A 25,952-nucleotide genomic window follows, 5' to 3' on the forward strand; every position below is an offset into this window, starting at 1 on the left:
TAAAATGCCATCATTTCTTGCATCATTAAAAATTTTAAATTTGAAATGAACTTCGAAAAGCATTTCATTTGAAAAATTAAAACAAAAATTGTCACATTGCATTTTGATTTTCTTAAAGAAAATTAAAAAATATAATAAAGTCTAATGAAAGAATGTTCACAAATGAAGTCACACTTTAGCTCGTTCACATTAGACATTTGTACATCGCCTTTTACCATCACTACCTACAAGAAGGCCTCTTCAGTAGTTACCTTAAATGAGCAATGACGTAACCGGCTGACTCAAAAATCCTTATCTGGCTGTTTAGCGTTCTCAGCAGTAGCCAACGCGAATGCGAATTTCAAATTAAATTTCGAATTCTAAGCTTTTTTTTTTCACTCATGCTACTGACAGTAGAGTTCACTCTGGATTTAGTAAAACTTCTTTCTATAGTAAAATTAATTATGCAAACATAAAATCATTTTTGAACTATTACACTGTAATAAAGAATAAAAAAGAAATGAAAATCTTAGAGCTTCAATAATCTATAATGGGCATGATTTACAACATAAAAACAGGTAAGAAATTTTGTTTCCTTTTTCAAGCCATCAATGGCTCGTTCTATCCCGCAAATTGCATTTTTGCAATGAAAGAAATATTTACAGAACCTTAACATTTCAGATATATATATATATATATATATATATATATATATATATATATATATATATATATATATATATATATATATATATATATATATATATATATATATATATATATATATTTTACATTTTGCAAAAAAGAAATTCTGATCACTAAATTTTTTGTCATCATTTCAATAATTTTAATCGAATGCAGCTACTAGCTTCACGAAAATTTGTAAGAATAAAGCTAAAAATGTGTTTTAATTGATTGGGAGAGATAAAACTTATGTCGCCAAGGAACGTAAACAAAAAGAAAATAGTTCACTCACAACTGACATTTTATTTTCAATATTGCTTTCTGTTTCGCAAAATATTCATTAGATTACTTTATGTTACAGATAGTAACGCCTGATTTACATAATTTCCATTCATATTTTCATATTTATGCAGAATGCATTTCATATTCAGTTATATATTTTTTTAGAATACCTTATTGTGATAGGGATTGCGTTACTAAGTACGTGAATGTTTCTAAGATAGCGGATGGGAAAATTTAAAGTATATCCTTCTTGTCTAAATATGAGTCTATGATAATGTTAAAATTTCAATTTTTCATTTATGTTTACTTCGTTATGATATTGATAGTTAAGACATAATTTTTCGAACAAAATAAGAGTCTTTAAAATTCATGCGGATGTGATACAATGTATTGAAAATTTTGGTTACTGTAATCTTGTTATTCCCTACGTTTTTTCTTATATGTTTGCTCAATTTAAAGGAAAAAAAAGAGCGTTAACTTGTAAAATAAACTTTGATCAATGTTAATATGTTTGGTGAACTACTGTTCTCAAAATAATAGCTTTAGTATGTTAAGGGACATAAATTAAAGCGATTTTCATCGAGAAGTTTCCTCTGAGTTAGCCTTTTTCGGTCACGTGACGAAACCAGTGATTTGGCTTTCTATATAGGAGGTGGTGCTTTTACCAGACCTCTGAAAGAGCGGTTTTACCCAACATCCTTAGTGATTGTACCCGATTAGTAAGTCAACCAGTTTCGCGAATAGCATTTTGGTTTAAAACCCGGCATTTACTCCAGTCAAATACAGGAGGAAGACAGAAACAGAATTTCCCGTGAAATAACCGGAAAGTGGCTTCTGGGATAGAACCTATCCATGTGAACGGGCTTTTGGATCGAAGGGGAATTGAAGTTCGTGAAAATTGAAATCATGATTTTTGGGACAAACGGGAGGGAGAGGGTAGCAAGAAGTAAGTCATGATGCATTTTAAGAATATGTTATGTAATGTAGCGTCACATGTAACAAGATGGGAAGGGAAGTGGGAAGCATGGTGCCACAAAGGAGAGAAGGTTATGTATGATGAAAAAAAGTGTGACATCACCCATGAACAGCCACAAAGTTTGAATGTTTGATTTAATGTTTATGAGACAAGAGCATTTTTTTTTCAGTTAGCAAACTGCGGTCAGCGTATTTTTTTCAGTTTGAAACATTAAATTACTACTTTTTGTTGCGTAATGATTAAAAAATCATCATTGTGCAAAAGTACTTGCTTGTAGATACAAATACAATACATAATATCAAATTCAAAATAAAATGAAAGGAAAAACATGTAGAGTGCTAGCTTTGTAAAATATTTTGCGCTTAGGTAACATGAGCTGTCCATCCTATTCAAAATGAACATGAAACGCAATTTACAGTGCATAGAACTCAAAATGTTTCTCTGCTTAAAAGTAACAGACTATTCATTTCTAACCGTAATGAAATTCCGTCGCTTAATTGATTTAAATTTCGAATAAATTATACCGTGCCACATTTAAGGCACGGCGAACTTTAATTTACTTAGTGCCCTCCATTCAGGCTATTTAAATAGAATTAACAGGAAATTCCCTAGTTTAAGAGCATTCGATCTGATGAATATGCCAATTTAGTGTAGTACCCTCCACTATTATAAATTTGATTGCTGTAGTGTACTTAATCAACGGATTCAATAGATGTATATACTCCTAATAATCTCATGAATAATGTCAAAGTTTCAATAAAATATACATTTTGTTTTTGTAATATTTAATGTTTATTAAGACAGTTAATAGAAAGACGTAATTGGATATAAATTATTGTCGTAGAAGAACACATTTAGTGGGATATCTTTTTTAAATCCAGGTGAAGTAATAAAACAAAAAAAAAAGATTTATTTGTAAATGTGAAATTTGATGTTTTCTGTCAAAAAATGTGTTTTTTTTTTTTTTTTTTTTTTTTTTTGTAATCTTGAAAAACATGTCTTTAAGCATGTACACATTATGTGTTTTTTAACTGATATTTTTATCCTTCACACTTCTAAAAAGCTTATTTTTTGAATCTTCATTCCATCCCTCTTTTTTTTAGTTACGTTTTAAAACTGATGTTGAATTAGTCAACATTCGAAATATACACAAAAAAGCGTATTGCACAGTATATACGAAAATAAAGTTTATGATAATAAAATTGACGTAACTGAAAAGTGACGCAATTTTTAACTTTATAAAATAATGAAGAATAAAGAAACGTTGAATACCGATAAAAACTGCACTTTCCGAAAAAACTGTAATGTATCTGAAATAACTTTTAAATTAGTTGACATGTTTACGAAATTGTTATAAGCTTACACTTTTAAATACAACTAAAGGTTTATCATGTAATATAATGTTTTTAGTGGTCTTATGTTTTAACTGTATGTACTTTTAAAAAAAATTAAAAAAACAGATTTTTTTTTTGAAAAACATATGTTTGTACTTTTGCTAAATTTGTTAGTAAATTGAACGTTTTACATTGAAATTATACACTATGTTTGAAAAAATTGCATTCACAGGCAAGTATATGTGAAAGACGTATTGCTGAAATGAATAGTTTTTCAAAAAAAACAGAACTTAAATGGTTATGTGTAGAAAAGATGTATCAATGACAGTTAGAAAATTTTCAATGATGCAAAACTGTGACAATCATCATGTTTTTTTTATTACTAAAATTGCTGTAAAATTAGGTAACAAGGTTCGTTTTCTATACATCACTTATTTATGATTTATTGAAAATAAATGATACGTGATGAGATTTGTAAAATAACTTTTTCCCACTTTTCTCACTCGTGCCAGCACAGAGCCTGTCCCTTTAAAATGTATGAAGGAAATGGCCGATGCAATAAATACATGGAATAAAGAGGAAATTCCCCTTACTATGGTCTCAAATAAAGTCAGATTGCAAAGATTGATGTCAACTGGGCTAACTCGATGTAAAAGTAATAAACTGGAAGGAGTTATCCGATTATCCGAGCTACTGAAGCGTATGAGATTATACTTTTTTTTTAATGTTAAAGTAGTTTACTTTTGGTATAATCACAAAATATTATACGACATCAAGCAATCTATTTCCCAACTTTAACTTATTTTAATTGTGTTAACTTACTGCAATCAAAAACCATAGCGGCCCTAATGTGATTGAGTCCTGGGGTTGCATCGGTTAATTGGTTTCATGCAGACGCGGTGAGTGCCCGTAAGATGTTTTCATTAACCGTTAGCTCTATTAGAACGCGCCTGGTTAAACGCAGGTTAACCAATCGACGGTTAACCTCGGTCAAACGGTTGCTCTATTCGAACGTAACCCAAATGATTTTGATTTCGCAAACTCTGAATCTGACATATATTTTCTACCAATGGAAGGGCATCTCCTTTTTACTTCGGAAAAACAAACACAGGTCACGGATGTTGATTTAGATATACTTGTGCAAGGACTTCGTAAAATGGTCCGTGCAGTTGTAATGCTGTAATCATCAACACCTCAAAAGTCTGTAGAAGAGGCACATATGTAAATTTCAATCATGAGGATTATTCTTGTCCCACAAATATGAAAGCAATTTTCGGATTGCAAATTGCTCCGAGAGTTCTTTGCATGCCTTAAATTTGTAGTGTTTTATGAAAAGTAGGCAGATTGAAGGCAGTTTTTTAGAAATATGGTCTTTGTCAGACTGCTCCTAAGCTCGGCTGACATTCTTCTGGTATCTAGAAAGACAAACGAATGTAAGTCAGTAAAAAACAATAAACAATTATAAGAAGTTAAAAACAAGCAACTTCAGTAAAAAAACTAGTATGTTGTGGCCATCACGAAACTTTCTTCTATATTTTTCTTTTTTTTTTTTCTGATCCCTCCCCATGCTTGACGAGGAAGCAATATTCCCAACAAAAACAAAATGACACATGCAAAAACTTGACGACTATCCCAATGTCTGAATTATTGCAAAAGCAAAGCAAAGAGCGAAAATTGAAAGTTATTTTAAAAGCCTTGCTTGAATGAATTACAAATATTTTATTTGTTAACAAACATAAGATGGCAACAGTTCAAAATTTTAAATCATTGAGATAATATTTCCTATCATTTCCATACAATTAAAATCACGAGAAATACGCAGACGACACTCTATTACGATTTATCTTTCTTATTGTTGCATTAATAAAAATATTTTTATTCGCAAAAAAAAAAAAAAAAAAAATCAACACCTCTTGGAGCGATCGGCGTCAAAATAGAACCAAAGCCTGTTTACATATGGATTCACATATATTCCAAATTTCAACCAGAACGTAGCATTACTTCTTGAGATAGGGCACTCAAAATGGAAAAAAAGAACGGGTGATTGCGCTACCCCCTTTTTAGCTGTTGACACAAAAATAAAATCAGTTCTTATACCCACTAAGGGCTACTTGCCGATAAATTTTTCTTTCATTCCGTTCATTATTTCTTGAGATACAGCAGTCACAATTGACGACAAAAAACGTTCTATAGCTCAACCCCCGTTTGAGTTATTGACACCAAAATTGAATCAGCACCTGTTCCTGTTAATACCAACATATGGACCAAATTTTGTTTGATTCCGCCAGTTACTTCCTGAGGAATAGCAAGCACGCGTAACTCGAAAAACGTCCCATTGCTCCACCCCCCTTGGAGGAATTCGCGCCAAAAACTAATGGGCACAAGTTCACATAGGGGCACATACGTGTACTAAATTTCGTTCGATTTCATGCGGTAGTTTTTGCTGTAGAGCGGCCACAAAAAACTGGTCACACACAGACGTGACACACATACACACACACACACACACACATACACACATACACACACACATACAGACAGACAGACATTTTCCAAAAATGGTCGAAATGGACTCAGCACACCTCAAAACGTTCGAATCCGTCAAAATTCGAAAATTTGCACGAATCCAATACTTTCTTCTATATATTAGATATAGAAGAAAGTAACAAGCAAACATGTAATAGAATTTTTGGATATAACTTTTGGTGCCATGAACTGTTGTCGGTTGATGTTGCAAATGCCATAACACAGCATATGCGCCATCGGTCTAAGATCATTCATTGCAAGTGGCTCTGTCCTGCGAGATTGCTGTAAGTTTCACATCAAAAACTACTGATATATTCAAAGCAGTGTTCAGCAAGTGCTGTAAAAAATGTTTGAATAATTGTGCAACAAAGTGTTTGAAAAACCGGACATGTGTTGATGTTCAGAAATGTTCTGAAACGCCTTTCCAAAAGTATTAAGAAGTTGTGAAAAACCAAATAAGTGTTCTGAAAAATGTTCTCAGAATGTGTTCGGAAAACTGTTCCAAAAATGTGTACTTCAAAGTGTTCCAGGAATGGGACTACTGTTAGTGAATAAAATATGTAAAAACGAGTTCAAAAAATGGGGAAATTCGCAGAGTACTTCTTTTTACTTTTATGGTCATATTGTATTTGTTAGTACGTCAGTAAAATGTTGTCCAGTCACAAAACAATTCTCAATGTATTAATGAAAATAAATGGTGGTCGTGGTGGTGCGTCAAGTCCATGGGAAGAACCATTTAAATCCATATGTCTGCAAAACACAGTAGGCCAGCTCCTTGATGTTGCCGGAGTACAGATTGATGTCGATTGCAGAGAATTCCCCAAGCCGGGCCAGAGATCTTAAAATGGCAGAGTGCTCAAAAATATGATATGAAAACAAATCAAGTTATTAATCAAAGCTCACCACTCTGATGGGTTTGTTGGATATGACGAGTGGGCTACGGACACTGTCTTCTTCGTTTCCTAGCACTGTCGTCGTAGCAAACGTACCCCGACTGTTTTGGAAGTCGATGTCTGCGTATTCCGTTGGGGGATCAAGCCTGTGCCTTGCATATGGCTGTTGGCTGTCGGGTAATGCTAGCTCTGCGTATGTTATATCGTCATAGGGCTATAACAAAGCAAGAGTTATTCAGCATTTCTCCAAAAAAAAGAAAAAGACATAGTACATGTTTTGAATGAAAATAAATTTATTTAAAAAAGTGCGTGACAAAATTGCGTAATTAATTTCAAATGAAATATCATTTCAAACAAGATGTAATAACTTTGATTTAATCAATGTTCCTACTAAAACTATTAGTTTTTTTTTCTGTTGGGCTGTTGAATGATAAAATGCCCTTAATTAATGAAGTGGTTCACAAATTTATTTTTGAACATTATCAAATAATGCATATTTCTGTATTATACATGTTAGGTGTATTTTTTTTTTGTGAAATGTTTAACTGAAATGTTGATTGAAAACTGCGAATAGCTCAGTAAAAAATTATTCTATCCGCGGAATAGTGTGGCACAGTAACCGCAGATAAGTGAAATTGCGGATAAACCGCAAACTAGGTAACACCGTGATAGTGTGTGCAATAGCTTAAAAATATCAAGAACATTACATACATTTAAATATAGCCGACACGATTACAGTGTAAGTACAAAATTCATGTTAAAGCTAAAAACAGATTACTCGTTATCGCAAACGGATAACACAACGCGAGCAAATCGTACAAACTGATTAATTGCAACAGATGAAAATAAGTTACACCAAAAAAGCACAGGGAAGGAGTGGAGACTTTTTTCAAGACTGGTAAAATCACCCCTTTACACGCTTAAGTAGTGTAGATCTAAAATTCATTAAATGGGGGTAGATCTAAAAAATAGTTAGTCTTGTAGATCTAAAGAAGTAAGGAGTGGCAGATGTAAAAATGAGTTCTAACTAGTAAATTTTGTTTTTCGAAAGTTGTTGATGCTAATGCATTTTTAACACTTTCAATATGTGGCAGTGAGAAGCAAAGGGATGTAAGTTGCAAAATTAAAAATTTGGAGATAACCAGTACAAAGCAGGTGAATCTCTCCTCTGTCTTGTGGCAAGATATAGTACTAGTAGTCCTAATAGGTGCTGCTGTATAGCATGATTTAGAAAACAAAAATTAATGAAATCCAACCTAGAACCGTATCTTAAAACGCGCTTTTCTCAAAGCTTAAAAATGTCAACTAAAATCCCTTTGCAAACTGTGTCCCTCACTGTGTCATTTTTTTTTTTTTTTGCTATGATTGATCTGTATTTCGAAAAAAAGAAAACAATAGAAGTGTACGAGCTAAAATCTATTTCGTGGGATTCCTATATAGGACTTATTTGTATGCAAATGTAAGTTGAATCGTTTACATGGTAACTTTAAGATATTCAAGCATATTTAAAATTTTACGAAATGGAGCTACAGATTGTTTTAAATAACTTCTCTAATGTATTCTATTTTTCTCCAGTTTACTTTGCATTCTAATATACTGGTTGGATTGTCTTTTTTTTCAATTTATTATATGGTAAGAAGATTTTAAAAAAGGGAAGATGTTATGTAAAACAAGATGATGAAATTGGAAGTTTTATAGTTTAATGCTTTATTTGAAATAACTTATTTCTACATTATTCCCAAAATAACTGAGATTTCTAGTTGCTTGTGCAAAAATTTTGTTATCCGTACTTTTTTCCTGATATTTTCTGCTATTGACATCCATGGGGTAAATATGGTATGATGATTTGAAAAAGATGTTTATTAAAAACACAATGATAAATATGGAAGTTTTATAGTTTAATGCTTCAAGGATTTTCAAGTAGACAGGGTAAAATATACTTCTGTTTGTAATTTCTTTTTTTTTTTTAAATCTGTGAAATGCATTTTTGTGAAAAATATCATCCTGGTGAAATAAAATGAATTGAATGGAATTTAACTGAATGGAATTTGAAAAAGCTTGTTTCTAAACTATATTCCCAGACTAATTTAAATTTCTAATTGCTTGTGCAATAAATCCTTTAGCCGTATTTTTGTCTTGATATTGTCTGCTACTGACATCCATTGGATAAAGATAAAAAATATCAAAAGAGCGATAAGACTGAATGAATTCCATGTTTGAATCATAAAATCATTCAATCAAAAATTTTTTTATGATAACTTTTATAACTTCTATGTATGTTACAATTAAATTGACAAAAATTGTAACGATTTACTTGTGCATCGAAGCTACAGGATAACTTAAAAAGTTCGACCATTAAATGAATACATTTTTTTTAATTTAAACGATGAACTCTAAGTAAATTGTAGTGGCACGCATGATTTGAAGTCATAATTGACCGCAAAACCACCACTACGAATATAATAAATGAAAGTTTGTTCAATAATCATTCCATATGATTATTGAACAAATTCTTACCTCACTAGGAACAAAATGTACTCTATTTATCATATTTGCATACGTGTGTTCCTTTTCTTGAACATTTTCATATATTATATCATTTGTCGAGTTTGGAGCCAAGCTTGAATAATCTAAAAGAAAGAGTTGACACAAAATGTACATATTAAGGATTATATAGCCACAAGAAAATATCTATATACTAACTTTTACTTATTTTTCACATATCGGATTGAACCTTTAAAAGTCAACTGTTTTCGTTTACAATTGCGTTATCGTTGCTCAGTAGCAATCAGGGGGAAAGAAGTAGATAGGTTTCAAAAACCCGTAGAAAATACTATATACACTAAGAACTAATGGAGAACAGGTGAATAATCAAACGTTGTCTAAAAAAATTGCTATTTCCTTTTCCCTCTCAACTGTAATAATTTTCGATTTACTATATTTTCTAACTTCGTAAAAAAAAATATTCTTCTTTAAAAAATGAACATTTTGGAGAGTTAGTAGAAGAGAATAATCATCAGTCAACCATGCTATGTTACATTAATAAAGATGTTAAATTGTATGGTTACAATTGGCCATTTTGGATTGCCGATACTGCCCAATCCATTTACAGAAAAGGATGGATGTGATATGTTTACGTACATGTCACAACGCCATTCCAGGAGTTTTAAACTTAGGCTTTTAATTTTTTTATATTGGATTATAAGGAACCCTTTTGTACAATAATATCAATATTCTAAAAAAAACGTACGTAAAAAAAAAAAACAATTGTTTTTACATGTTGCGAGTGTGACCGTTTGGTCAGGTTCAGACCGTTTAAAGTGCGTGTTGCTGTACCACACCTCCAACACTTCAATCCATCATTTTTTAACTACAACAAAAGTTTTTATATACTTGACATTTTGTTTTATGATACAGAGACCCTCTTTCATTCAAAATATATACCGCAGTGTAAAACTCCATAAATAAAGAGCAAACATTTACGTGAATATTCAAATGAATTGATCAGTGTCATAAACAATCTTGCAAAAATTTCTCTTCTAAGAATTCTAATATGCTTTAGCGAAATGGAAGAATTTCACCACTGTAGCAATATCAATAATATATATACTAATAGTAGCAACAATAGTAGTATTATTATACATAAATAATGCTTAATTTTAATTAAAAGAAAATTTAGTACAGATTTTTACGTATTAAACTATTTAGGAGCTACGTTTAAAAAATAACCTTTCAAAAGGATAATGGGAATTTAATGCCTAGAGAAGGAACTCCTTGGAATTGGAACTAAACAAAAGTAGTCTAAATACTTCACATTACTACTAAATCCAATCCTATAAGCAAAAAAAAAGAAATTTTATTCTCCTGGCAAAGCCTCGCATAGAATTTTACGGTAAAAATACTTACTTGTGGCCCGCTCGTCGGTCATAAATATGCTTTCCAAACGCGCGGGATTTTTATGCCAGAGGTGTATAAACGGCAGACGTTATTTTATCGAATAACAGTCGCTTGTGCTCGGGTTTTGTGAGTCAGTAAAATTTTATCGTTTATTATATAGGACATAATGTTGACTGTTGCACAAGCTGTTTCACACATATCGACATCTGGAAGTAAAAGTTCCAATCAATATTTTTTTTCTTATTTGTGTTGGAAAGTATACGGAGTTTAAAGCAGGTACGTGAGAATTTATTTCAAAGGTAAGGATGGAAAAGGTATACATTTGTTTCTGTTTTATGCCGTAGGTTGCATTTTAACTTTTCTCAAAAAGGTGACGCATAATATTATAAGAAAATATTCTACTTAAGCTGTTTTTGTATGCATATTTCCATGTGTGTTAGTTGTAGTTTATTTTTAAATATGATACATACAATTACGGAAATAAAATACTGCATTTAAACTATTTTTCAATGTAATATTTTCTTGCATGATTTTTTTTCTGAGGTTGCATTTTAAAATAAATTTAAATTTATTTATTTATGTTATCGAACAAGGTTACTCATGATGCACTTTTTTTCCGAGCGAAATGAATACCTACCAAAAGTGGCTTATACATATCGACATTATAGATTCATTTTTTTTTTATCAAATCAAATAATATCGTCTGTGAGAGGTATGCAACAAAAATGTACAATCTTTAATCTAACAACCTAAAATATTCACGAATTTCATGTTGCAATAAAAATGCCAGAGTTTTGTTTTAGGAGATGCTCCTGTGGTGAAATTTGTTGTTCAAACCGCAAATGGTCAGTTAAGTATTCCCAGCAAGCTGAAGTACTTCAGTACAAGAAGCTTATGCTTTAGATTTTCGATGTAATAATTTTCATTGGTTTAGTGTTTAGATTATAAATGTAAGAGGATCATATTTCATTGCAACTGCAGATCCCTATTCCCAGATATCCGTACTAAAACATAAAACCCCTCGCTCCATCTCCCACAATCTTTGAAAAAGTGGGAGGAATATGTAGTAACTGCCAAAACTTACCTTAACTGGACCTTAAAGATATATTTTTTAAAGTCAAATAACAGCTTATTAGAGATGTATGGACTTCAAATTTCAAAATTTTAAGAAGAAACATGAAAATGTTCACCAATTTTATTTAGAGCAAGTCATATTTTTGCCTTAGGAGATAGTAAATGTGATAAAATTTGATCATCAAACCTCCTAAGATTGGTTGAGTATTCTTGAACAGGGAATATTCTTCACTCAGTTTTCAAAATGGGGGGGGGGGGGGTAAATTTAGTACAACAAGCAGATTTTTTAGAATTTGGATATTCGGATTGCAAGTGGAACCATGGTCAAACATAAGTTAATTGAGTTTTGAACCTCACGCTTCTTCATTTGACATCTTCACGAGCTCCTAAAGTGAGTTCCCCGGTACCCAGTGGGTAACCACAGTGAAGAGTGTTGTGAATTTTCCATGTTTTTAATGTTTACAAATAATAGAGGTAGATTAGGGTGTCGTGAAAATACTCTAATTCTGCAAAAGGTTCCACGAATCTGAAGTGTTTCGTAACCGCTGTACTAACGCAAAGATTTGATCTTTTTCCCTGTAATTGAAATTAATGAGCTTTTTCGTGTCTTTGCTCAAAATTTTGACGTTCTTAGGTCATAAAATACATTACTATTATTTCTTCATTTCATTTCTAAGTTTCATATCATATATTAAGTGCAAAAATGTTTTTTTTTTTCGGTTCTAGAATTTGAAAAGTCTGATGAAATTTGTGACACATTTCTTTTTATTATTTTTATTATCAAATATTTTCTGAGTTATATAAAGAGTAAACTTTCTAAACAAAAATCTGCTTTAGACATAATGATTTATCCTTGTAGCAGGCGTGACTGTTCGATCACACGCTCACAAATCTTTTTTTTTTTTTTTTTTGTGGTGATAATACATATTATAACACATAATAGTTCCTTCAATTCAAATATATATAGATTAGAGGTCTTGATATAAAATGTAGGGAATAAAGGGATAATATATGGAATAGCCAATTTTTCACGAAAAAGTATTCTATCAAGCAAGGTATTTTATTAAATGGGAATAAAATAATGGACATCCACGTTTTAGTGCATTGAAAATGTAGAAAATGTATTACGTTAAGCAAGATATTATTTTAACCGATATTCTTATGAGCGGGCATAACTTCATGCATAAAACAATGACACTCCCTTGCAAATAAATTGAGCTATCATTCATACTAGCTCAAAACGATGCTCGAGTTATTTCAACATGCAATGAACCTGTTTTGATTATTGGATCAATCGACGCCACATAGAGTCATAAAAAATTATAAACATAGAAAAACGTAGCTGTTGCAGTTATTGCTTTTTTCTTCTTTCTGTCGTTTTTTATGCAGAAGAAAGGGGAGTAAATTATTGCAATAAGAAAGCAACATTTTCAGTTTATTATTCATGAAATAGTATTACTTTTAGTTACACACAAAGGTATCAGTCTGGCTGCAAAATTACCTGTACAGAAAGGCTTTGATGGTATGACGTCAGGACTGTCATCTTCAAAATGTTTCAATTTTGGTGTTTGTATTCTGAAAGGAATGCATGCACATATTAAATTTTACGAAATAAACGGCAACATCATAAATTATAACGAAGGTGTAAAATAAATCATAAATCTTTGAAAATAGATCACAATTTCAACGCTTCAAACATATCAGGTAATTTGGTCTTAAGCCTGAAACGCAAATTAATGACTTTTAGTAATGAAAATTAAAAACGATTGCGTACACAAGGCATTTCATGAAAATATTATTAAATCTTTATTACTAGTTACTCTTGAAGCAAAATGTTTGGGTAACTCATAAAATTAAAATATTTTTATTTCACAAATATTTCTGCATTATACTTATAGCAGGTGCTATCTCTCCTTAATAAAAATTATTGTGCTCGTATTTAACATATTAAATACTCTGTTAAATTATATTGCATAATTAATTTAAAAGAAAATTAGATTAAATGTACAAGCCTTAAACAATACAGGTTTGAACTTAAACATTTTTCATTTTTCCTACTTTTCTACGTGAATATAAACCGAGAAAATCTTTTATTAAAACAATGTGTAAAAAATGTGGACGAACGCATTATTAAAATGTCTTCTGGTCAATTTGCTCAGTTCAAAAATTAAAATAATGTCTAAGCATCGTTTAAAAATATAGCGTTCATTAAACGTATATTTTTAATTTATTTAATTTGAGCTACGTTTAATTGAAAAATTAGGAAACGAAATATCGTAGGAGTATAGAAGGTGTCTTTTGAATATAATTAGCAAAAACATATATATTAGGGTGGGTCGATTTTGACTTTTTTTTTGAAATCGAAAACGCCTGTGGTGGGAAAAGTTGTGTATTGGCATTAAATGCTCGCATAAAAATTGTTTTGGAAATCAAAATATATTTAGATCCCTCACCAGTACCTTGAAATTTCATCAAATATGGAAAAATTGACATTTATTTGTTATTTTTTCACTTTCTCATGTTTGATTTTTTTAATCACCTGTAGTGAAAATGATTGCCGAGTAAGATTCTTCACTCATAAGTAATAATAATAATATTCAAGCTCCGCTCAACGTGTGAAATTTGGAATATTTTCATAATTTTTAAAATCTTGACGTTTTAAAGCAAAAATTTTATCCAACACTTTTTTTTTGAGCAATCACGATTGCTTATTGTTCTTATTTGACTGTTTTGAATTCCTATCATTTTATTTTCCCACCAGCACCCTCTGCCAACACCACCGTCGCGTCGACCGGCCTCACGATGCTACTCCTCTTGCGAAAACCATATCCAAGTTGCGTCCATATCCTACACACACACGCATACATACACACACCTACAAACTCAAACACCTACACACATACACACACCTACGCATACACACACTCCTACACACATACACACAGACACAAACACACATGCCTACATTCACACACACACGAACGCCTACACGCACAGTAAGCACTGCATACACAACACGCACACACATGCATACATACACTCACGCACCCACACACATGCGTCTACACAAACACACACGCGCATACATACACACACACGCTCGTGATTGCGAAAAACATAATTTGAATTTAAGATGCCAAAAATTCAAATTAATATATATATTTTTTTAATTTAAGCATTTTTTATACTTAATTTTTATATAATGACACTATAGAATTCTTTAGGATTCAAACATAGGCATAAAAGATTAAAGTACCAGAAGTCCGTCGTCGCAGTTTTACGGCAGCTCTTCGCTCATTTTCCCGAAGTATTAGGGGAAAATGACTAAGAATTCACCTCGGAGTTTTTTGTAAAAAAGAAGTTTTACACCTTATACATTGCTTTGTTCTCAAATTTTGACATTAATTTTCGGGAAGTCAATGTTGTACGTATAAAGTCATCATGGCGTGTTGCTCCACAAACGGATAAAGATGCTTCTGTCACCAACCTAACTGCTCTTTCTACCGCTTGTGTATGACATGGTAAATTCCACAACTCACTTTCAATAACGTCACCCGTTTCAGCTACTTTCTCAAGTTCCGCATTGGGTATATGTTTGGTGAGTGGAGAGTCTATAAGGACACAATTTTGCCAATTTATCAATTCTGTATAGTCTTTTGCTTGAAAATTTAGAGGTGTAATGACAAAATCACGAACAGTTTCATTAGTAAGAGTTCGGGCCTTCAGGATTTTTCTGTAGCCTAATTTCCTTACTGAGGATCGCGTGCCGTTTTGATCATGGCTAACAGCAGGTTTTCTGGATAACCAAAAAACAAAAACATTTCTTTGTCTGACAGGGTCAACTACTAATTTCAGATCATCACTAAGATATCTTGAGTAGTGGATAACTTCCCGAAGATGCTGTGCACCGGCTGTGAATGAAAGTTTTGATCAAAAATCAAACTTTTGCATACACTTTTATAATGTAGTCTACAATAGTCCCTATTTCCAGCGATGATTCTTTTCTACCAACATACAAACGAAGTACTCTGTTTGCTGTTGTAAGCCACTTAGTATGAGATAGCTTTCCTGGTGATTTGGTGGACAGTGATGTTGAACAATTTCCTGAACATATTGCTTTACATATTTGATACAAGAATTTTTGGTCAGTGCCAAGTCCGTCTGTATCAACTGTTGACAAATCAAAAGCGATTTTTGTAGAGGTTTTTTGGTAGCTGCTTACATGTGCCAAGAAGCTTCCCTATAGGACCATTATATGTAAAAGGACTTGTAGTGTTTCCATCAAGATGCCGTAACAGATAGCGCAAAGGTTGGCGTGCAATTGACATATGAGCCACTGCAACGGCCTTTTTAAATGCAGTTCAAATAGTCTTATTACACCACCTTTCACATCAGTATTGACTGCTGTTCCATCTGATCCTACTGCAATTAAATCCACAGTAGATACTTGGGTTGTTTTTAAATAGTCTAATATGCTTGATAACACTTCATTCGCTGTACCAATTCTTTTGCTCTGAGTTTTTCGTTACGATTTCTATTCTGTTCATATATGCTTGATTAAGTGCCAAGAACAGGCCGATTTGTCAGACTGGGGGAGGGTGATTTAAATAGTTTCATTATATCACAGAGAAGAAGAAAAATAAACATTCAGAGGAATCACACCATCTGTCTCTTTGACAGTTAAAACTAAGCAGATATGAGCAAAGAAAAAAGGCAAAACGTGCAATTTCAGATTCCCGGCTGGGGTGGTATATGTAATATGATATGATAATTATTTTGTTCATAAACAAAGGGTCTTACTATTTACTATTTACACCACAGGTGATTAAAATATATATATAAATGAAAAATAAGTTTTAAAAAAAGTCAATTTTTACGCATTTAGCGAAACTTCAGGGACCTGGCAGAAGGTATAAATATATTTTAATTACAAAATTTTTTTTTAATGAACATTAGATGTCAATACACAACTTTTCCCACCACGGGCGATTAAAGATATTATACATAAGATTTTTTTTAAAAAATTTAAAAATGTCAATTTTTGTATATTTGGCCAAACTTTAAGGGGTTGGCGGAGGATCTAAATATATTTTTATTTCTAAAAAATTCTTATGCGAGCATTTTATGCAGATACACAACTTTTCCCACCACAGGCGTTTTCGATTTCAAAAAAAAGTCAAAATCGACCCACCCTAATATGTATGGTTTGTACTTAATGTTTGTTTCTTTGTGTGTTCGTTGCATCCTCAATAAGTTTCAGTTATAAGAGCATGTGTATATTCTGTATTTTGTCATATGTATTTTAAAAAAGATCTTAATAACAATAGTCACAATCGCTTAAAAGTTCTTCGAGTGATAAATATGATTGGGACTGCAATTACAAATTAGTTTTAATTAGCAAATTAGTTTTTAATTTATGTTTATCATCGATATTACAAATATAAATTAAATACAAGAAAGCACTTTAAGAAAGCAATAAAAGAAATTCAGCATTTTATTTGCTTTATTACTTAATTTTACTTCAGCTATTTCACTTTAGTAATTACACATAGTTTTCTCCTCTCCACCTGTATATACAGCATGTCTCCAAAAAACTATAGTACTTTCGCAATTTTCAGCCCAAGATGCATATTCCAGCGCAAAAATGTGGTCAGAATGAGATATATAGTTAAGGTGTACGTTTTGTTTTTGTAAATAATCTCCGCTGAAAAATAATCCCAACACAAAATATTTGCGACCGAAAATTAAGGAAATATTCACGTTGAACCTTGTAAAACACACGATTGGATCCTATCATCCTTTTAGAAAAATACTCTGTTTTGCGTAAAAGTGTTTTTGACTATTGAAAAATAAATGCAAATGTTTTAATGATACCAACACTCTACAAAAGCGCGGAACGATAAAAAAGTATCACTCGATGCACGCTTATAACTTTAAAACCTTGTTAATAGCTACCCCCCCCCCCCCCCCACTCCCATTGGCGTAATTGACTGCTAGTGTCACAAAAAGCTTCGTTTCATATTTCGGGGAATATTGGTCGTACTAATGTCAAACTTTTTGAGCTCTATTTTGTTTCATGCTTGTGATTTCTTCAATGCAATGTAAGGGGCTCGAAAAAGATGTAAAAACTTAGATTTTGTATTTTTTTCACTTCTGTCCTTTTTCACTTCAAACTTTTGATGTTTAGACACTGCATCAATTTTTGACCATTTTTTAAATTGGAAGTATTCATCTAGGACTAATGGGGTCGTGAAAGATCGAAATGTTGCAGATTACACACGTGCACACGATTCACATTAGGAAAACATATTTTGTAAATGTAATCATTGTAAAAGGATAAATATACGTACTTCTCATTGTTGTCTCCTTGTTCAGCTATTAAAAAGACAGAATAGTAAAAAGGATTAGTTGCATGAAAGGAAATTCAGTGACACTAAACACTTCAATTAAAGGTAGGATGCAACAATATACAGTTAAATCATTAATACTGTTCTTATGATGGCAATGTAAACCATAATAAAACAACCGTTGGATGAGGGAAACGTATGCAAAATATTGGAGAGGAGAAAGTTCAACGATAAAAAAAGAGAAATAAGAAAGCCGTGTGATGTCGAAATCCTTAATGTTAATAAAGGGAAATTACAGCACACTTTCTGAAATCCTGGTCACTATCATTCAGATTTGAAAAAAAAATCCAACGATTCTAAAAATTTTAATGGCAAATAACCTAAAGGTAATGTTTTAAAGTAATGCTATTGAAAGTATTGGTAACAAAAAAATGAAGGCAACAATACTATGCAAGTTTTTACATATACGTACAATTTAAATATCCGATCTCAAAGATTTTTTTAAGTCTTCATACAGTTATATGAAGTTCGGTTTGGAGAAATTTTGTTCAATAAGGAAATACATTTTTTAAAAAGTAATGATGACTGCTTTTTTTGACTGTCTTTTAAACAGACACATTAAAATTTTTTATTCTGTTGTGTTGCAACAGTTGCACTTTCAATCTCTGTTTAAAAAATGCATTTTGATACTGAAAAACTTAAGATTTTTACCGTATTAAGTAAATTTTAAAAATGCAAATACTTCACTTTCATTAAGTTTTGCAAAAGCATATCTCTGAAAATTGTAGTGTTTTTTCCTTCTTGGGGTGTTATCTCAAAGGGGGAAGAATCAATGGACTCAATTCAAACTGTAATACCTTTACAATAATACTGCGAATGTAGTATTTTACGTCAACGAAAATATTAAAATATACTAGGAATGTCTGAGATTTTTCCGATTTTTCAATGTTCAATTATACTTTTTTAGAGTTATTGGAGCTTTAGGCAAGAGATTTGAATTTCTCCCGCAGAAGCTAATATTTCTTTTTTACTCCTTTGCATTCGTTTTTCAAAAAAAAAAAAATCATTCGAAAAATATTTTCCATTAAAAACTAAAGATTTGTTTCAAGCCAATATGCTTACTATGTTTCAGGCTGTATCTATGCTTTAACTTCCACGAACGCATTAAAAGAAATATATATATACATTAAAATATATTTTTACGATGCATTACTGTCTTTATATTTTATTCGTTTTGTTTACTTTTAAGGGAAAGTAGTCTGAACAGTTACTTGGGGACTAACTACACTAAGGTACTCTCAGAAAATCAAACTAAAACATGATTTATGTTTTATTACGAAACTATTTTATCGAACTATTTATCATGTTTTTTATTGTTTTTTCCTTAACACGAACACTTTGTCTGAAATGGCAGCATATGCTGTGTTTTACCATACATTATTATGGTCAAATTCACAAAGGTATGTAGTACATCCGAAGGAATGTACGATTTTAGAAATGTACGATGTGCCATTTCTCTTCATAGTCTTAAAATGCTATTACAAGAAAGAGGGTTTATGTAGTTCATTTACTTTTGCTTGATACACTTCGTCTTTTAACCAGAAACAAACCGATTCTAATATTGATCTTGCTCGTGGATTTATGATGCCATTATTCGCTGACTGCGTCATTCGTCTCTTTACTTTCTTTTATTTGTTGTTGATACGAAATACTAATTCGTTATTTACGATAAAAAACGATGTTTTTGCAGTACATGCTTTGCTAATTTGCAAGTTAATGAACCATTTTTATAGCGGTAAATAATTACAATTTTTATTCATTTCCGACCAGTAAAAAATGGCTATCTTTCCTACAATGTTAGAATTATCTTTTCATAATGTGTTATTGTAGTTCTGCTTATACTGAAATTATAATCGAGATATTATCTGATTTGTTTACATAAAAATTGAGTTAACCCGACTGTTTTCTAAAATAAATCCATTCTAATAAATATACAATGGTATATGTACAAGAAAAGGGTAAAAAATCTTACCTTTGATCTTAAAGCAAGAAAATATAATTTTAAACAGTAGAAATTTGATTAAAAGCAGACAAAACCAATTCCCACTGCAATGCTTAAACTAATCTTCCAGTTTAAATATAAATCACAATGTTAAATTCATGACCTTGTAATTACTTTCCCATTTGATTATTTTAACGTTGTATTTTGACCTTAAAGATTCAACTAAAATATGTTTATTTTTTTTATTTTTTTCTTTCTTCTTTCTTTTATTTCGAAAACAAAATAGTTGTCATAACTCATTAACTTTCTTAAATCCAATAATTAGGTACCTTATTTTCCTATTCTTACGTCAGTAATAAAATATGCTAACTTTTTTTAGTTGTGCAAATAAAAGTTTTCCAAGAAGGTTTTCTTTTTTTTTTTTTTTTTAATATTTTCATAATTTACTAGAATTAGTTTAGAACTGCTTCAAAATGATGTAGTCTTAGGAACAATCACGTAATTTCTACCTCTACAAAGTACAAGATGAATAAATGTTTAACTTACGTGTTAAGAACTTATCTTTTGCTTATTACAGTGTAACGTACGCAATGCAGCAAGTGACATTTTGATTCCGCTCCTTTCTTTTCTTTTGCAAGTTTTACGGAGGTTTCTCAGTTGTGACATTCAGAAAATGTCGCGCAATGGTTTTTTAGAATTCTGATTAAATGAAAACTGGCAAATACCGACTTAATCTAATAATATACAGGTAGTTATCAAAATAATGGAAACACCTGTGAATAAAAGGGGCATTTTTGAATGCGTTTCGAAAGTAATAAAGAATAAAACTAGATATCTGATTCTTTTATTAATAGTAATGTTTATATTCTGGTAATATATGGTGGTTTAACGGAAGTTCTGGAAGTATTGGATTTTTTTCAAGCGAGTGAAATGTCAAACCTCTCAAATTTTTAAAGAGGCCAAATTGTTGGAACGCGTCAAGCTGGAGCAAGTGTAACTGAATTATCTCGACTTTTTGGCGTTTCTAGAGGTACAGTATCTAAAGTCATGACAGCATACGCACTGCGCGGTAAGACAAGCTCTGCAAAGCAAAATAGTGGACAGAAAGAAAAGCTCAGTCAAAGAAGCGACTGTCTAAAAAGCCATTAACAGCAGCAAAAGTGACCACAGAACTCAATCACCATCTGGATTCCCCACTGTGAGTGATTAGAGTTAGAAGAGCACCTTTATAAGCAGAACATTTACGACAGAATAGCGATTCCTAAAAAAAATTCCAATTGTTTCTATTATTTGGTAACTACCTGTATATACCTTTTGGTATACAATGTTCTTGCTGAAACTAAGAGTTTATTTTTTCCTCTTGGTGAAGGATAATTATAGATTTTTCTATTTATAATTTATAAGAGGAAAAAACTAAATTTGAAAGAACATCAACGATTTAAAAACCCCGCTTTTTCCACTTTGATACTTAAAAACTAATACGTTGATTTAAAGTCTGGAGCCACGAAAACGCAGCCGAAATTTCAGAGGAATCAAACAGAATTTGAACACATTAGAAGATGAAAACTCTGTTTACATGCTTCTTATATCGGTTCCAAAGATAAAAGCGCTCTTCAACGGAAACGGAAGTTTTATGTCTGACAATTTTTGTTTCAGTCCAATAAGAAATCATCTTTATTTTTTAAAAACAAGTGTCTCAAATTCTCATTTCAAAATAATCTTTTATATAAAATGACTTAAGAAATTAAGGTTTTTTTTATTATTTTTATTTTTGTGTATTTTTTAGTATTAAAGTATAACTTTCAAAACCAATACTGGGCAGGAATACACCAAACATGGTTTATGAAGAGTATCTTGTAATTTAAATTTAGTATTAATAACATGAAACGTTTTTGAAATCTTCATGTAATCTTCCGGAATAGCTTACTAAATCGTGTGGCGAAATATAATAGTAATATTTCACCACACGAAAATAAACTAGACGTCCACAACACCTTGCATTTTATAAACCGACGTAGTTATGCGACTTTATCTTACATCTGCAATGGAAATTGCTCAAACGATCAAAAAAGTGTGACTCTGGCGCTCTTCAATAAAAGTTAAGCGAACTACCGAGCTTAACCTTTGTCATTTATCTTCATTATTCTTAAGAAACTATTTGAGTACGATCGTATTTCTTTTTCTTCCCCTCATCAACTGCGTTGTTCCTGAGCACTTAAGTAGCTTTTATTCTTGGAGCCAGAAATAATCGTGTGGTTATAAGTCACATTATCTTTTGTTACTATGTTCAAAGTAATGAAATTTTATTTCTTGTTTCGTTTTGTTTCATCTATCCCTTTGATTGTGGTATATATTATATACTGGTGGCCAAAACTGTGGACACTTTGGGAAATATTTTTATATTGTATGCTTTTAGAAAATGTTACGTTTCACAAAAAGGCCGTGTCTGCATTTTCATGAAATCTTAGTACTAAATTACAAAAATTAAAAATATTTTTTATAACTGAAAAATGGCGTCAGCTGTGCTAGCGATTATTTGCATTTCACTGGTTCCCAGAACAGGAACAATTAATGACCAGGAAAAGCAGTCACTACAACAACTTCATAACTACTTTGTTTGTGATTTTTTTTTTCATTCAAGTACGTGATCCGATTTTGTATTGCAATCATTTGAATTTTATATCGAGTTCCATAGTTTTATCCTCTTCAAAATATGAAAGCGTTAGTAGTAGTTTTCACAAACACTCTTGTTTGTGAAAATTGCAACACCACGAAGGACTTACGCAAGTGAGCTGAAAATTGCAGGAAATGTAAAGTAGGGCAAAATATGCAAATGATTAGAATTGCAGATCGGTAGCGCATGCGTATGCTGAGCAGCGCCCTCTGAACGGCAGATCGAACTGAATATAAATAAACGGCTGTAGCGAGGCGTGTATGATTATCGTTGGTTATATGCGTATAAACGTTAACTGAATCTTTACTATGCCTCTTTGACGAAAGAAAGCAAAATTTGAGCAAATTTCGGAGTTTGAACGCGGCAGAATTGTCGGTCTTCATGAAGCTGGATTGTCTTATCGTGCAGTAGCCACTCGTGTGCAGCGAAAAGCAGCACAATCATGCGTGTTTGGAAGCAGTGGACGGAAGAGGGTCGGACTGCTCGGAAATCCGGGAGTGGACCCCGAAATGTGACGTCAACTCACAATGACAGACACCTGGTGCCGACGGACCGCACAGCCTCTTCTAGACAATTGGCAACACAGTGGTCCATAGCTACAGGTGTCTCATTGTGCTTCATCAATTCGGAGACGTCTGCTGCAGCGTGGACTGCGCGCAAAGATTCCTTTACACGGGATTCCTCTCACGCAAAACCATCGCCGCCTACGGCTACAATGGGACAATGTGCATAGGAGCTGGCGTGCTGATTGGCAGCAGGTCATCTTTTCTGACCAATCCCGCTTCAATTTGTGGCACCATGATGGCCCAATTCGTGTCAGGCGCTATTCCGATGAACAGCACATTCCGGAGTGCATTATCGAACGCAACAGTTTACGAACACCCGGAGTTATGGTCTGGGGTGCCATAGTATATTATAAACGATCACAATTGCTGAGAATTGTTGGCAATTTGAACAGTACCCGATACATAAACGAAGTTTTACAGCCCCAAGCTATTCCTTTCCTGCAAGGATTGCCAGGGGCTGTATTCCAGAAGGATAATGCCCGTACACATGTCTCCAGGACTGTCAAATCCTAACTTGTTTCGCAGCAGGGACAGCTTCTTCCTTTGGCCTGCATTTTCCCCGGATATGTCACCGATTGAACATGTGTGGGATTTCGTTGGGTGGCATCTCGCTCGTGGTCCTCGTCCTGTTGCTTCGACAGACGAACTTTGGTTGCGCATACAAACAATATGGAATACTCTTCCGCAGGCAGATATTCAAGCTTTGTTTCACTCCATGCCGAGTCGTGTAGCAGCTCTTATTGCGACGCGTGGTGGCTACACAAAATACTAATTTCTATCTCTTTTTATTGTTTGTTTGGTTTGAAAATGTAATCATTTATTTTTACCTTTACCGTTCAACTGTGTATTGAATTTCATTCAACTATGATGCTTCTTTCATGGTGTTGAAATTTTCACAAATAGGAATGTATTTTGTGAAACAAAATTTTATATAATCTTGCAAAGTTTTTTAAAAAAAAGCTTCCCCGATTTTGGCCATCACTACCCATTCGTTAAAGTATTTTAATTGGTTTTGTTTATTGGTTTTGGTAATTTTTGTTCATGTAGATGCTAATATCTATGATCAGATTAAATTTTAATTTTTCATTACTTGCGATCATTCTGAACTTTTTTAGCATCACTTAAACATTTCAATGTTGGCACACTGTTTTTATTAAAACTGTTTTTTTCCCTAGATTAACACTAAAATGTTTAACTATTTGTTTTATGTATCAGCATTACGAAGGTATAATTGCATATCAGTTTCTTACACAGTATATTTTAAATTCTAGCAAAATCAAAAGTCATTTAAGGGTTAACAAATACAAGGGTTTCAATTCTAAAAGGCGTGTGTGCCCTGAACTAAGAGTGTTTTAAAAAAAAGCAACCGACTTGAACTGATTCGAAGTACGCTGGAGAATCACTTTTTTCTTTTCGTTTTTTTAAACGTTATTTGTATCAAATTGTTTTTTTTTTTTTTTGCGAATAAACGTGCATTTCTAAAGGTTTTCTATGATTCTTGAATAAGAGAGCTCGGTTTTACTAGATATTCTCTTGTTTCATGGGTGCTAACCTAGGACACATTTGCCAGGAGGGGCCAACTTAGGGCGCAAACTGCACCATTGAATTTTTTAAGGTACATTTAAGCAGTATTTTTCTACTTGGCAGTAGTAGAGTATGGAGAGGGGTCTTGGTAATATTTAGCGGGATATGTCTTTGCTCTTGGGTGAATTGCTGTTTTTTTTTTTTTCGCTGTTGTTAGGTAAACCTAATGGCGTTGTTTTGAGTCATGTTGATGCATTGCAATCTGTTCAAAATGATACGTTAAAAAATTTAACTTCAAACTTTAAAAATTAAAAAAAAAAATCCTTCTTTCTAGGAGTGACCAAAAAAAAAAAAAACTCTTGAAAGGTTTGAAGAGCGTATTTTTCAGAATAAAGTTCTTCTTTACGTTTGTATTAACTGCTTCGTAACAACTTTTTAAAAACTTCAATTAGTTTAAGAATGCGTCAAAACCATTGATTTTTTCCCTGTTGATTAGAATGGGGTCATCATAACTAGACTGTGTAAGGTTCCCAATTCAACGATTTCCAATATGTTCCGAACAATATATTTCTTCATTTTTTTCCCTTTAACTAACCGATTTTGTTCGCAGCAGATTCATCTGCAATTAGTTTTTAACGATTTTTAAGTTACATGACAATCATTTCTATAATTCACTCTAATGGTCCCATTTCGACAAATTCTTTGTGTAGTAAATTGCGTTTTATTGACAGTAGCGAGGAAACTGCCCATTTTCATTTGCTAGAAAGAAGTCGGATGTTAGCCATCTACGAAAGACTACTGTGTAACGTAAATGTTACATACCTCTGATGACTTAATATCGTAGTAAGTTACACAATGTTCATTTCTTTTCTCAGCACGTAATTGTATGGCTGCCATCACACTTGACGAAAGTTGCATTTCTTTTATGGATTAAGATAACTGCTTTGGTGGCTATTGTAATTCGTAATCTCTTTTTGTAAGTCACCAATTTCAGACTATGAACGCATAATCATGTAATTCACTTTGAATTAAAGTATGTAAGATTTTTTTAAGAAAATTATACTTTCCTTTTTATAAACTGAATAAAGCGATTCTGAAGCTTTTTAATACAAAAGTTTCCTTTACTTAGGGAAACACCAGTGTTGTAATTTATTTACATTTTGTTTAGTGAAAAAAAAAATACATTGGTGCAGA

The 25,952-nt window shown here is 32.2% G+C and overlaps 1 protein-coding gene across 2 annotated transcripts in view; it reads right to left on the reverse strand.

The window, feature by feature from the left end:
- Nucleotides 1-2,774: 2,774 nt before the first annotated feature.
- Nucleotides 2,775-25,952, reverse strand: part of LOC129225837 (nephrin-like) — a 298,382-nt gene continuing 275,204 nt past the window's right edge. For both annotated transcript variants that reach the window (XM_054860356.1, XM_054860357.1), the window contains 5 exons: nt 17,996-18,020; nt 13,147-13,220; nt 9,192-9,304; nt 6,685-6,888; nt 2,775-4,670 (listed from right to left, as the gene is read on the reverse strand). In XM_054860356.1, coding sequence (XP_054716331.1) covers nt 4,632-4,670; nt 6,685-6,888; nt 9,192-9,304; nt 13,147-13,220; nt 17,996-18,020 — 455 coding nt within the window. In that variant the 3' untranslated portion in view covers nt 2,775-4,631. The remainder of the gene's footprint in view (nt 4,671-6,684; nt 6,889-9,191; nt 9,305-13,146; nt 13,221-17,995; nt 18,021-25,952) is intronic.

The sequence above is a fragment of the Uloborus diversus genome, chromosome 7 (assembly GCF_026930045.1).
Source record: "Uloborus diversus isolate 005 chromosome 7, Udiv.v.3.1, whole genome shotgun sequence".
NCBI lineage: Eukaryota > Metazoa > Arthropoda > Arachnida > Araneae > Uloboridae > Uloborus > Uloborus diversus.